Source organism: Rhinatrema bivittatum, chromosome 10 (assembly GCF_901001135.1).
Source record: "Rhinatrema bivittatum chromosome 10, aRhiBiv1.1, whole genome shotgun sequence".
In the NCBI taxonomy this organism is placed as follows: Eukaryota; Metazoa; Chordata; class Amphibia; order Gymnophiona; family Rhinatrematidae; genus Rhinatrema; species Rhinatrema bivittatum.
The window spans coordinates 20086336-20101434 of record NC_042624.1 but is presented as its reverse complement, the minus strand read 5'-3'; the positions used below and the strand labels follow the sequence as shown (position 1 = coordinate 20101434).

The following is a 15099-nucleotide window of genomic DNA, read 5'->3' as shown; positions in this document are numbered from 1 at the left end:
AGGGCAATTTTATTTTGACTCACCTCAGGCAGTAGATTGTATTGAGCCACCCCTGGTTATTGCACTATGAGGGAATTTGGAAATGATCTGAGTATGTATGTATTTTGGTAACTCCAAGATTGTTTAATAAGCCGTATTGCACTGTGTGATGTTTGTGTTGAAATGTATACACCATTTGTTAAATACAATATGTTAAAAAATAAGCGGAAATGAGTGTCCCCAAAGTAATCTAGAGCAGAATACAGAGGAGATTAAAAAAAACAAAAAAAAACCCCAGACATATTGTAGAAACTGCATCGGGGGGGGGGACGGGGGGACGGGGGACTTATCTTAAAGCTTTTTTACCAGGTTTTTTTTTAACAGCTTGCTGACGGAGTCTGGCCTCATTTACTGGATATCTCTTTAAATTTGAATGATCATGGAAAACCCTCTTCAACTGTATGAGATCGGCTGATCCGTATTGGAGCGAACCAGACACAAGCAGCTTTAAGATAAGTCCCCTGATGCAGGTTTCACTGAAAATTTGGCGTACATATTTGCACGACCAGGCTATTTTATAACATGCGCATGTATACCGTCCCTCAGTACATTAGCAATAAACTTATGCAGAACAATCTTCAGAACTCACATACCTCTTTTGAGATACAGACAAATTCCCAACTCTCACCCTGCTTCTCTCCTTCACCAAGTAATTCCCACCCAATAAAAACATCCATCAAGCATTCTGTCCTAAAAGCTCCTAAAAAAGGCTTGAAGGCCATAAGCAATATATTACAGTGTCACACCTCAAATTATGAAAAGAAAAAAGGAACATCCTCAAACTGTAGCATAAACATAAAAAGAAAACAAGTTAAAAGCTTAGGATGTATGTTTCAAAACAAGAATAAACAATTATATTTGACCTTAGAGTACAAAAATCCAGTATGCAAGCTAAACAACTACCATGTCTATGCATTACATCAAATCATTTGTATGTGTGGCCTTTCTCACTGATGCATATATAAACAAAGAAGTTCACTTATATCAAAAGAAAAAACATATCCTCCAGCAGATTCCCTGATCTCCACAGTAACATTCCCTTGGAACACTTTTAGAAGCATGGGAAATTTGGAAGCTATGTTTTTACTTTTCCTGAACATACCCAGATCAATCCAGACAAGTGGGGTTTATGCATCCCTACCAGCAGATGGAGGCAGAGAACAAAACTTTGAGGCACTGCTACATAACCAAGTGTGCCACCTGTAGTCCCTCAGTATTTCTCTGTCTCCGGCAGATGATAGAGGTGTATACCTGCAGTCCTGACTGATATGGAGTTGGAAATTTTGGAGCGTTCCTCGAGGTGCCAATTTGCTTAGTGGGCCATCCCTAGAGTTTAGCTGGGTGATTGGGGGGGTTGGATACCCCTGGCTGTAGCTGTCCGCTGATTCCAGGGCCCCTGATAGCCAGGGGACTGGCTCTCTCTTCGTGCCCCGAGGTCCCCTCCTCTACGCCACTGGTACCCTCAGGTAGGTATCCCTTTTAGGGTTTTTTCCTTTTTGTTGTTTTTGTTAGCAAATTTTTGTTTAAAAAAAATGTGTTCTTTGTGTTGCTTGTGGAGGGACAATCAGGAGAGTCAGCCTGCGGTGCAGGGCTGGGGCAGATGACTTTTGTGAGCGCCGGGTCACTGAGGGAGAGGGAGTGGTTACCGGCGATCTGTGGGGGGGGGGGGGGGGTTGTTAGGGGGGTGTCCCAACGGCAACAGCTTCAGGCAGCTGTTGTCATTTTTAGCCGCCCATTTTCTGACTTTCTCCGTTCCAACCGGGTGATTCAAGGGTTTCCCTAGCGGGGATTCCCCTTGTGGCCTGCCACAATTTTGGGATGTTTTCAAGCCGGATTTGCCCACGTGTGCTTCCTGCCACTGCCATCCTTCCAGCATTAGGGGTCGTGCGATGACATGGCCTAGATTGGCCATGTGGTGCGGCCTTCCTCGGAGCAGGAAGCACTTCGGCGTAGCGGTCGGGGATGTCTGAGAAACCTCGGATGGAACCTGCAGGGCCTGCAGTACATGGTCTGCCCACCTCAATTCCCTTTCCCTGTGCACGGCTATGCTTCAAGGGGGGGTAGGACCCTCCGCTAAGGGTCCTAAGACTTGGAGGCCCTTTCGGTCCATGGGTTCCGCGGTGGGGGCCAAGGTGAGGACCCCTGTCCTTGTTTTTACAGAGAGGGATCGCAGTCAGGGGGTTCTGGCCTGCAGTGACTCTGGTGACTCTCCTCCACCTCTCTCTCCTGTGGTGCAGATTCATGAGGATGGTGTTGAGGAAGGGGTGGTCTCCGAGCCCAGTAGCCCTGAGGGGTTTACAGAGGGCCTGGATTTATTTTTCCAGAATTTATTTTGCTTATGCTCAAGGCCTTTCTGGCAAGGAAGGCAGCTAAGCAGAGGCCTTTGAGGCCCTCCAAGAGAGCTCAGGCATCCTCAGAGGCATCCTTGGGGAGGCTAGGCATCGCGGGTTACGGGCCATGCGTACAGAACTGATCCTGAGATATCTCAAGGACTCTGATGACCCGCAAGACAAGGGGACATCGTCTTTGGCTGCAGATCTAGAGGGGGACCCGGATGCGGACCAGAATCCAGATGGATGAAAGCAAGGATGAACCAGTCCTCCCGGATGCTGCCGGAGCAGATGAGGATGACTCCTGGGTGGAACACATATTTTAAAAAGGAAGAGCTCCGGCCGCTTATTCCTCAAGTGTTGGAGGAACTGGGTGTTAAGCTTACTCGGGAGGAGTCAGACAACAAGGGGGTTACATTGGTTCTTGAGGGTCTGCAGGGTCTCCCAGTGCCTTTCCCATTCCGAAGAAGATCCAGAAGCTCATTAATCAGGAGTGGGACTACTTAGAAGCGGGCTTGAAGGTTGGAAGGGCCATGGCAAAGCTGTAGAGCCCTTGGATCGCCTTAAAACGCCTAAAGTTGATGCGGCAGTATCCGCAGTGACCAAGAAGACTACGAATCCAATGGCGGGGCAACTGCCCTCAAGGATATCCAGGATCGTAAGCTGGAGGTTCAATTGAAGCGCATGTTTGAGGTGTCGGCATTGAGTCTCCGGGCGGTGGTATGCGCTAGTATGATGCAGCGTGCTTGTTTATGCTGGATCCAGAAGCCACAGGAGCAAGCGTCTCCGGGTGTGCTGCCCCCCACACAGACCGCCCGTCTGGAGGCAGGGGTAGCCTATGTGGAAGATGCCTTATGTGATTTGGTGCGCATTACAGCTAGGCGTATGGTCTCAGTGGTGGTGGTCCGGCAACTCTTATGGTTGCACAATTGATCAGCGGACATATGGTCTAAGACTCAGTTGTGTAACCTACCCTTTAAGGGAAAGCTTCTCTTTGGCAAAGACCTGGACCAGCTCATGAAGTCCCTGGGGGAAACCAGAAGATAAGAAAGGCATTAATAAGAGCTTTTCCACTCGGTCTCACTTTCGAGAATCACTAAAGGCTCCTCTTCCATGGGGAAAAAGCATTCGTCAAATCATCAGCATTCCTTTCGGGGGGTTAGCCGATCCGCCAGAGGCGGCTCCGGGCAATGAGGCATGGGTTCCCACTCCTCGTTGGTAACGGTAGGGGGCAGGTTGTCTCATTTTTATGAGTGGGTCAAGATTACCTCAGACCGGTGTGCTCTGGAAGTGGTAAGGGACGGTTATGCCTTAGAATTTTCCCACCCACTCAGTGACACCTTCCTGGAGTCCCATTGTTCTTCTCGAAGCAAACGTGATGTGGTGGAAGGAACTCTGTGCAGATTGATAAACTTGGAAGCCATCCTCCTGGCTCCTCTGGGCAAGCAGGGTCAGGGTAGATATTCCATCTACTTTGTGGTGCCGGAGAAGGAGGGCACCTAGTGCCCTATCTAGGATCTGCAGAAGGTGAAATTGAGCTTGCGGGTACCAAGATTCCAGATGGAGACTCTGCGTCCGGTGATTGTGGCTGTCCACAAGGGAGAGTTCCTAGAGTCATTGGACCTCACCGAGACTTATCTGTATTTCCCTATCTTAAAGGAACACCAGAAGAGTTTCTGCGATTTAAGGTGCTGGTTCAGCATTTTCAGTTTCAGGCCCTTCCCTTTGGTCTGGCCACAGTACCTCGAACTTTCACGAAAGTGATGGTGGTGGTAGTGGCGGCCTTGAGACAGGAAGGGGTGTTGGTTCATACCTAGATGATTGGCTCATCCGGGCGAAGATGGAGAAGGAGTGCGATCATTCGGTGCAGTGAGTGAGAGAGCTTCTGAGCTCCCTGGGTTGGGTGATCAATGTAGCGAAAAGCCATTTGGTGCCCTCTTGATCTCTGGAATATCTGGGAGCATGCTTCGATACCCAGTAGGGCAAGGTATATTTGACAGCAGACAGACAGGCGCAGGTTTCCCACTTTCTGCATCTTCCAGTCCCGAAAGTCTGGGATTACCTGCAGTTTCTGGGGTCCATGGTATCAATGTTAGACCTGGTTCCATGGGCGTTTGCCCACATGCGTCCGCTACAGAGGGCTTTGTTGTGTTGCTGGAATCCGACGTCGGAAGAATATTATGTCCCCCTGCATCTGATGCGGGATGCCAGGTCCAGCCTGGCGTAGTGGCTGTCTCAGCCCAATTTGGACAAGGGAATGGTCCTTGAAGTTCCAGATTGGGTGATACTGACCTCAAAGGCTGGGGAACAGTGTGCATGGGATGCTCGACCAGGGTCTCTGGTCAATGGCGGAGAAGACTTGGTCTATCAATCGCTTGGAAACGAGAGTGGTGCACAGAGCTTTGGAGGTGTTCCTGCCCCTGGTTCAGGGTCAAATGGTATACATCAACTGCCAAGGAGAAACAAAGAGTCATGCTGTGGCTTAGGAAGCTCAGCTCTTGTTTGCGTGGATGAAGCTTCAACTCGAAGGGATCATGGCCTCCCATGTCGCGGGAGTAGACATGGGAGGATCGCTTCTGTCTCGCAGCTTGGCTTTTGAGAGGCGGCAACTGCGCATGAAGCATTATTAGGAGCCAGTTATTTCTACCCTTCTTCAGGCTAGGTGATCCTCTACTTCTATGGCTTATGTCAGAGTTTAGAAGGTCTTTGAGTCCTGGTGCACTCAGTAGCGGGTAGATCCTCTGCTGGCTTCTGTTCCGCAGATTTTATCCTTCAACACTGTCTGTCCAAAGGCTTGGCTTATAGTTCACTCCAAGTCCAGATTTCGGCTCTGAGCTGTCTCAAGGACAAGGTGCAGGGCAGGCTATTGGTCTCTCATCCCAATGTTATTTGTTTTCTGAAGGAAGTGAAACATTTAAAGCCTACAGTTCACAAGTTCTGTCCAGACTTTTGGCAAGTCTTTGGCAAGATGGTGCGGGCCATCCAGTGTTCCTACCATGTGACAGGGTCCGGCCAATGGCACGGATACCCTGTCACATGGTAAGGACAAAGGGCCATCGGCGCCATTTTGATTAGTGGCAGCCGACGGCCCGGGAGTGGGAGATCACTCCAGGGACCCCCACTGGACCACCAGGTACCTGTAAAAAGTTTTTTGGGGAGGTCGGGAGGGTGGGGAAAGCTAAGGTATTAGTTTTAAAGGGTTGGGGTGGGTTTTTTGTTTATCGGATCGGGCGCAGCCGATAAACAAAACCGCGATCGGGCCCGATGAAAAAAAAACCCCACATGTGAATCGGAACCGGAATCCGAACCGTTTCCGCTTCCGATTCACATCTCGACTAAAGATGGTGTTTCTGGTTGCAATCTGCTCAGCCAGACGTATTTTGGAGCTTCAGGCTCTTTCTTGTTTTCTAACAAGGTGCTTTGAGTAAAGTGCCTTCCTTTTTGCTAAAGGTGGTTTCTGTTTTCCATGTGAATCAAACAGTGGAGTTGCCAGGGTTCCCAGAATAGTCTAGGGACTCGGCAATGGGTAGAGATCACCTTTTGGATGTTCGACGTGATTTTGCTGTACTTGAAGGTTACCAATAGAGATGTGTATTCGTTTTTGCCGAATTGGAAAATTTCAAAGAAATTGTCCAATTCGGCATGGATAGGAAGACTCGAATCCTAAGACAGATTTTCCTCGAACTTCGGGGAAAATTCATTGTTCGGGTTAGCTCGAGGGGGGGGGGGGGGGAAAGGGGCACCTTTATTAAAAAAAATGGCACGGGCCATACATTGCTCCTTCCATGTGACCGGGGCCGACCAATGGCACCAGTAGCCCCTGTCACATAGTAAGGGCAAAGGGCCACCGGCGCCATTTTGTTTACTGGCAGCCATGGCCCAAGAGCGGGAGATCGCTCCCAGGACCCCTGCTGGATCACCACAGATTTTAGGCAAGTTTTGTGAGGGTCCAGAGGGTGGGGAGGTTGTAATAAACTAAATTTTAAGGATTGGGGTGTTTTTGGGGGTTTTTTTTAGTAAAAAAATCACCGAAAAAAAAGGAAAACGAACTTTTCCACGGGTCTCCCAAGCCGAAGCCCAAGCCGACATGTAAAAACTAAACACATCTCTGGTTACCAATCCTTTCAAATGGTCTGACCATCTTTCTGTTTTGTTTGGTGGAGCCAGGAAAGGGTAGAAAGCAACAAAGGTTATTGGCTCGATGGTTAAAAGAGGCTATTTCTTCAGCATATATTGGTAAGGGTTGTGTGATCCCAAGTGGCCATAAAGCACATTCTACTAGAATGCAGGCAGCCTCCTGAGTGGAGTGTCAATTGCTGTCTCTTCAGGAGATATGTAGGACTGCAATGTGGTCCTCACTTCATTCTTTCACCAAGTATTACCGATTGGATGTTCGGGCTCCAGAGGATGCAACTTTTGGGGAAAGTGTGCTGAGAGCGGGTCTTTCGGGTTTCCGCCCAGTATAGGATTGCTTTGGTACATCCCACTGGTCTGGACTGATCTGGGTATGTTCAGGAAAGGAAAATTGGTTCTTACCTGCTAATTTTCATCCTGTAATACCATAGATCAGTCCAGAGACCTGCCCTAGTATTGTTGCCGAAAGACTGATTTTTCTGGTGCTCATATGTGCAATATAGCATTGTCCTTGGTTACAACAGTTAAGTCGATTGCATTATGCAGTTGCCAGGGTCTTAGGGGGTCTTGATTTTTTTTTTTTTTTGGTGGATCTCCAGTTCAGGGGATTCCAACCCCAGGTGTTTGATAGTTCGCCTGGGGAGAGAGGAATAGTATTTAATCTTGGCTTGGGTACAGGTCAATACTGAGACACTACAGATCGATTATGTAGCAGTGCCTCAAAGTTTTGTTCTCTGCCTCCATCTGCTAGTAGGGATGCATAAACCCCACTGCTCTGGACTGATCTTTGGTATTATAGGAATGAAAATTATTAGGTAAGAACCAATTTTCTTTTTCATATTATATTGTTTGTTGTGCATCGCATTATAAGAATGTGGGGACTTTGAGTTTGAGCACAAATTTATATTCACATTAAAATAGACCACTTCATTGTCCTATAAACATTACTTTGTTTTGATAAATATGCATTAATTTTAAATGCAGTGACTGTTATATTCATTTTGATGTTTGTTGGGTTTTCTTGACTTGTTACAGATGAGCAGAGTCATTTTCTTAGGATTTTAGTGTGACACCAACACTGATCTGAAAAAATGACCAACACCATTTTGGATTTCTCAAATCTCTGCCACATTGCTTTGTGGTGTGGGAGTGACCTAATTCAGAGCATTTCTCTATGTATTAAAGATTCTAGTTATCCTGCTGTCTAATATCCAACAGCAGGATGAGTGCCAGCTAGATACCTGATGGTAGGTGTGCCACTAGTCTGCATTGCTGCTTCTGCTGCATAGCGGGACAGGAATTGATTAAGGTCCCCATTCTCCATATACTCTGTGATCATGCAAAGAGGATCATCGGTGATGCTGACTGCCAGTAGCCGAATTATGTTTGGGTCAGTCAATCGAGACATGATCTTAATCTCCTTCAAAAAGTCATTCCTGAATAATGAAAGAAAGGAAGACAAATCCATAGTTTACAGCAACACATTTATATCAGTTCCTCTAAGGCAGACTCTGTTCTACAGAGATCTCATGCAGCTAATTATCTTATACAGCCCCAGTATCACATTTGATGAAAATCAAAATCCTCCATTGAACCATACTATCCTCTTAATTGATTTTTCTTGTGTGTCTCGACAAGACTGTAAGTTCTAAAGAGTAAGAACTGTCCATTACATGTCCCTGTAAAGCGCTGAATACATCAGGCATGCACTATAAAAATCATGATAATAAGTACCTCTGTATTAGAAAAATGGCAACAGAGAACCAGGACAATGTTTCCACTGCAAATTACCTATCTTTGAAGGAACATGGTGCAATATCCAAAAGAAAGCTTGTCAGCACTGACAGCAGATAACAGGATAGATTTTTACAAAGAGAATCTTTGACTTTAAACATGTTAGAAATCTCTTTCATGGTTTCCATGATGAATATTTTTTGTTCCAATGAAAGTCTAACTGTTCTTTTTTATTATGAAACCACTAACTTTGGGCCTAAAGCTTCTTAAGGACTATGGGTGTACCATGGATATACATATAGTCACCTGCTATAGGTGTGCTGCTATAGGTGTTTACTGATTTAAGATGTGTAACAGAGTAAAAGGAAAATATTATGCTGAAATCACTCCTATAAGGAATTATTTAGGCTCTGATATTAATGAATAAATGATAAAGGTGCTGTTTGGACAGCCGATAATTTAATATAACCTAAAGCTGATTTTAGTGAATAATGAATGCAGTGAGATTGATGAGAATACTGAGTGAGGGGGCCAATGCTTTGAGATTGAAGGTATCTTTTGAAGTATTAATGCATTGATTTGTCTGGTCGATTGTTCATGTTCCAATATTAATAATTTGTATAACAGATTTTAAGAATGTTTTATTGTTCACTGCTTAGAAATTGTGATTTGTGGCATATAAACTTTAAATAAGTAAATAAATAAGTAAATAAATGAATATTTGAAATGTAAATGTTATGGGACCGGGTCGTGCCCCGGTCCCTCCTCCTACCTCGGGGCCGGCCCGGCCCGCACGGACTCCTCTTCAGCCGGGTAGGCCCGACCAGCGTCCTGCTGTGGCTCTCCCTGTGCGAGGGAGACGCCACCGACCTGACGCACTTGGCCACGCCCCCTAGGCGCGAGCGCGCCCGGGGGCTGGAGCCTTAAAGGGGCCAGCACTGGAAAAACGAAGAGGATGCCCCGGATGACGTCAGACGCTGCAGGGTATTTAAACCCTGCAGCTTGACTAGGATGGGGCCTTGCAACGAGGTTCACTCTTCGGAGGATCTAGTTGTGTTTCCTGCTTCCTGGTTCCTGACTACTTGCGACGTCTGACTTCTGGCTCCTGACCTTGCTTCATTCTTTGACTCTGGCTTCTGCTCCTGTCCCTGGTTTTGGCTTCGACATCTGACTTCTGGCTTCTGACCTGGCTTTGTCCACTGACTCGGACTCCAGCTTCCGCCCCTGGTTTTGGCTTCAGACTTCTGGCTTCTGACCCAGGCTTCGTTCTTCGACTCCGACTTCAGCTTCCCCTTCATCCACAGGTATCCAGTTCTTGCTGGAATAGAGGATTCTCCTAAGTCCCAGCGGCTCGGGCTCTCATGGGCTCCTCCCGGAGGAGCCGCAGGCTTCCGAGGGTGAAGACTCTTCTAGCCTCCTGGGCCCTGCCGCCCTCATCTTCCATCTCTTCGGCTGCTTCCTGGATCCTTGGTTGCATAGGGTCCCATCTAAGTCCAAGAGGTACGGTTCCCTATGGGCTCCTCCTGGGGGGACCTCGGACTTCCAGTGGTGAAGCCTTCTTCGGAGTCTCTCTTCAGCTCCATCTCCCAGCTGCGACGCTCACTGTGGGTCTCCACAGCGCAACACCTGCAGTCGCAACCAGCCCAAGGGTCCACAATCATAACAGTAAATGCTTTAAGAACATAAGAACATGCCATACTGGGTCAGACCAAGGGTCCATCAAGCCCAGCATCCTGTTTCCAACAGTGGCCAATCCAGGCCATAAGAACCTGGCAAGTACCCAGAACGAAGCTAGTAATAGTAATAGCTATGTAATAGCAGTGGCTATTTTCTAGGTCAACTTAATTAATAGCAGGTAATGGACCTCCTCCAAGAACTTATCCAAACTTTTTTTAAACCCAGCTACACTAACTGCACTAACTACATCCCCTGACAACAAATTCCAGAGTTTAATTGTGCATTGAGTGAAAAAGAACTTTATCCGATTAGTTTTAAATGTGCTACATGCTAACTCCATGGAGTGCACCCTAGTCCTTCTATTATCCGAAAGAGTAAATAACTGATTCCCTAAGTAAACTTGATTAATAGCAGTTACTGGACTTCTCCTCCAAGAACTTATCCAAACGTTTTTTGAACCCAGCTACACTAACTGCACTAACCACATCCTCTAGCAACAAATTCCAGAGCTATAGTTACACAATTTTAGGTTCCATATTAGGAGCTACCACCCAGAAAAGAGTTCTAGATGTCATAGTGGATAATATATTGAAATTGTCGGTTCAGTGTGCTGCGGCAGTCAAAAAAGCAAACAGAATGTTGGGAATTATTAGAATTAGAATTACGACAGGAACCATGTCTTCCAACCTTCAGGAAGAGACTTAAGACATGGCTGTTCATGAAAGCATTTCCGGACCCTTAATGATTCACTTCCATCAAATGCAGCAACACTGAGCATCTTCTATTAAACTGAAACAGACAATACCAACCAATCACTACAATGTTTTACTTCTTGTTAAACTTTTTATCTCTTCTCTAACTCTAATCCCAGTTAGAATAACCCCTGTTTTATTGTAACTTTTTCTTCTATGCACTTGTTATACTTTTGTAATGTATACTCTTACGTTTTAGCTATGTACGTTATAATGTATTGCTCACCCCTTGTTTTATGTAAACCGACATGATACGAACTTCCGTGAATGCCGGTATAGAAAAACACAAATAAATAAATAAATAAATAAAATAAAGGGAATGATGAATAAAACAGAAAATTTCATAATGCCTCTGTATCGCTCTTTGGTGAGACTGCACCTTGTACAGTTCTGGTTGCCTCATCTCAAAAAAGATATAGTTGCAATAGAAAAGGTACAGAGAAGGATGTCCAAAATGATAAAGGGGATGGAACAGCTCCCCTATGAGGAAAGACTAAAGAGGTTAGGATTGTTCAGCTTGGAGAAGAGACGGCTGAGGGGGGATGTGATAGAGGTGTTTAAAATCATGAGAGGTCTAGAACGGGTAAAAGTGAATCGCCACTGCTATTAATTGCATCAGTAGCATGGGATCTTCTTGGTGATTGGGTAATTGCCAGGTTCTTGTGACCTTGTTTGACCTCTGTTGAAAACAGGATGCTGGGCTTGATGGACCCTTGGTCTGACCCAGCATGGAAATTTCTTATGTTCTTATGTTCCCTATATGCATTACCTTGCAGTTATCCACATTAAATTTCTTCTGCCATTTGGATGCCCAGTTTTTTAGTCTCACAAGGTCTTCCTGCAATTTATCACGCTCCGCTTGTGATTTAACTACTCTGAATAATTTTATATCATCTGCAAATTTGATTACCTCTCTCTTCGTATTCCTTTCCATATCATTTATAAATATATTGAAAAGCACAGGTCCCAGTACAGATCCCTGAGGCACTCTACTACCCACTCCCCTCCACTGAGAAAATTGTCCATTTAATCCTACACTCTGTTTCCTGTCTTTTAACCAGTTTGTAATCCACGAAAGGACATTGTCACCTACCCCATGACATTTTACTTTTCCTAGAAGCCTCTCATGAGGAACTTTGTCAAATGACTTCAGAAATCCAAATACACTACATCTACCGGTTTACCTTTATCTACATGTTTATTAACCCCTTCAAAAAGTGAAGCAGATTTGTGAGGCAAGCTTGCCTTGGATAAAGCCATACTGACTTTGTTCCATTAAACCATGTCTTTCTATATGTTCTGTGATGTTAATATTTAGAACACTTTCCACTATTTTTCCTGGCACTGAAGTCAGGCTAACTCGTCTGTAGTTTCCCGGATCGTCCATGGAGCCCTTTTTAAATATTGGGGTTACATTAGCCACCCTCCAGTCTTCAGGTACAATGGATGATTTTAATGATAGGTTACAAATTTTTACTAATAGATCTTAAATTTCATATTTGAGTTCCTTCAGAACCCTGGGGTGTATACCATCTGGTCCAGGTGATTTACTACTCCTCAGTTTGTCAATCAGGCCTACCACATCTTCTAGGTTCACCGTGATTTGGTTCAGTCCCATGAAAACCTCCAGAATGGGTATCTCCCCAATATCCTCTTCAGTAAACACCGAAGCAAAGAATTGTTTAATCTTTCTGTGATGGCCTTATCTTCTCTTAGAGCCCCTTTAACCCCTCAATCATCTAATGGTCCAACTGACTCCCTCACAGGCTTTCTGCTTCGGATATATTTAAAACAGTTTTTACTGTGATTTTTTGCCTCTATGGCCAACTTTTTTTCAAATTCTCTCTTAGCCTGTCTTATCAATGTCTTATATTTTACTTGCCAATGCTTATGTTTTATCCTATTTTCTTGTTGGATCTTTCTTCCAATTTTTGAATTAAGATCTTTGGCTAAAATAGCCTCTTTCACCTCACTTTTTTAACCATACCGGTAATCGTTTTGCCTTCCTTCTACTTTTCTTAATGTGTGGAATACATCTGGACTGTGCTTCTAGGATGGAATTTTTTAACAATGTCCACGCCTCTTGCACACTTTTTACCTCTTTCTTGCAAAACCTCAAGCTGGATTCAACTCAGAAAAGTATCACTTAAGAACATGCTATACTGGGTCAGACCAAGGGTCCATCAAGCCCAGCAACCTGTTTCCAACAGTGGCCAATCCAGGCCATAAGAACCTGGCAAGTACCCAAAATCTAAGTCTATTTCATGCTACTGTTGCTAGTAATAGCAGTGGCTATTTTCTAAGTCAACAATTAATAGCAGGTAATGGACTTCTCCTCCAAGAACTTATCCAATCCTTTAATTTACTCTAGTTGTGTCCCAAACTTGTATCCAAACTTCAGATTTGTATTTTAAGAGATTGAGTCTTAGTGGATTATATTTTTTCTTCCTGGCTCTACTGCAACAAAGAGAGTCCATTTTATGGTAAGTATCCTTGCCTTGTTTGACTGTGTTTGTCTTATTCTCTGTATTGTCTGTCTTTTCTGTGACTTTCCTACTGAGCTCAGTAATTTTTATAGCCAGACCTAGGGTGTGTCCCTCATATGTGTGTCACATACTTATCTGTGGTTCTGGGGTCTTGGGTCCGAGCTTTGTCTGTCACTGTGCGATGGTCTGAGGTGATGTCATGTCTCCTGCCGTAACAGGCCCTGTGGTGACTCCATACAGGCCTTCCTCTAAGTGGTACCTACTAGCTATCTATAAGAAATCAATAATATCTCCCTGGCACTGCGTATCTTCTGCAAACCTAAGCTCTTTTTGGTGCGGGTGTCCAGTGGTTTGATGGAACTGGTTAAATCTAACTATGGAAAACAAATGATAATAAAAATGTCCCTGCTTATAATTTCAGGTGAACAGTATTCACTTTTTCAATCTTAAAATCTTCATACTCCCCTTTAACTAAAACAGGTTCTATTAGACCACATTCTTGTTCAGCATTATTACTAGTAAATATCCTGTCCCTTTTGTCTTTACCTTCTAGAGCACAGGTGTCACTCTGAAATCTGGAATCAAACTTTTTTTCCACTCCTTCCACTTCCAAATCTCTTCAGGGACACAGTAACAGCAGTACTACTGGTTACTGTAGTTGTTCCCCTCTGGTGTAGGCTGGCTCTACCACAAATCCTCTGGAGGAAGACCGATCTGGTTATCAGCACTTTTGTTTTTTTCCAAAGTTTTTCCTGCTCTCTTCCAAAGTCCCCACATGCAGACCTTTTTTCTTCAGGAAGCACATCCCTGCTCCTCTGATGTCACCTGCTTTTAAAAACCTCCTAGTGCTGCCTCCTAGTGCTGCCAGTCTTAGCTGTCCTAATGACAGGGCAGAGGTGTTAGCTGCTTCTATTTTATTTCTAACTTATTTAAAGTTGTTATTCTGTCCTACATCAAGTTCCTAAATGCTGGTGACCTCACTTTTAGTGTCCCTACACTGGGCAAATCACCTCCAAAAGCCATGAGGCTAGCCCTTGTGCTTTTGAGCTTGTTACAGGAAATACACAGGATGCCTGCAGGAAAACCTGGCATGGTTTCATGTCTAGATTGGAGTCCCAGCTCAGGGGCAGTCCCCTGGCCACAAAAATCTTTTAAAACACCCTTGCACATGTGTTGAGAGCTGGCACAGGGCACCCCAACACTCAAAATTGCCCATTCAATTTAATTTGTCTTTCCCCGGGGCTACATGGACTTACCTCCCGAGTCTTATCTTTCTCTCCAGCACAAATACATTCTTCCATAGAGCAACAGCAGCAGCAGAAACTAGCCCATGATCCCTCCCTGCTATCTTATCCCTTCCCTGTGCATTACTAGAAGTCCTGAGGGACTGAGGGCTCTGTTCCATGCAGTGGGGCTTGCTGCAGTCCCCCTGAAACTTCTTGCACTCTTTTTCCTTTTATTTTAATGTATTTAGTTTGCCTGCCTGCTTCTTTAGCCTGGCCAGGGGGCTCTTCCAGAACCATGGGAGCTCCTACAAGCAGGTAAAACTCTAAAAACTTTTTCAACCTGTTCACATAAAGAACTGAAAAGCATTTGGCCAATGATTTCAAGATAATCAGGGCTTATTTGATTGCAAGCTTCTGCAGATGACTGGGCTTCTGACAGTAGCTCAATCTGCTTTTTCAAACTATCTGGAACAAAATATAAAGTTTGTCTGTATTTGATATCTATATACTGGTTTTTTAAACTTTATTTTTATTGAAATTGTATATAATTAACACAAGAAGCCTTGTACCAGAAAAACTGAAAATAAGAAACAAAGAATTGCTAATACAAACAAGAAATAACTAAAGTCCCCATTTTAAAGAAATACTGAAGGCAAGATAGAAATAAAAGAGCAAAATTTATAGTGCAAAAAGGAAAAGCTTAGAAAAAAATACCACTATT

General features: G+C 44.7%; 1 protein-coding gene across 2 annotated transcripts in view; it reads right to left on the bottom strand.

The window, feature by feature from the left end:
- Nucleotides 1-15099, bottom strand: part of DDR2 (discoidin domain receptor tyrosine kinase 2) — a 662671-nt gene that overhangs the window by 152200 nt on the left and 495372 nt on the right. For both annotated transcript variants that reach the window (XM_029618162.1, XM_029618161.1), the window contains exon 14: nucleotides 7745-7939. In XM_029618162.1, the coding sequence (XP_029474022.1) occupies nucleotides 7745-7939 (195 nt within the window). The remainder of the gene's footprint in view (nucleotides 1-7744; nucleotides 7940-15099) is intronic.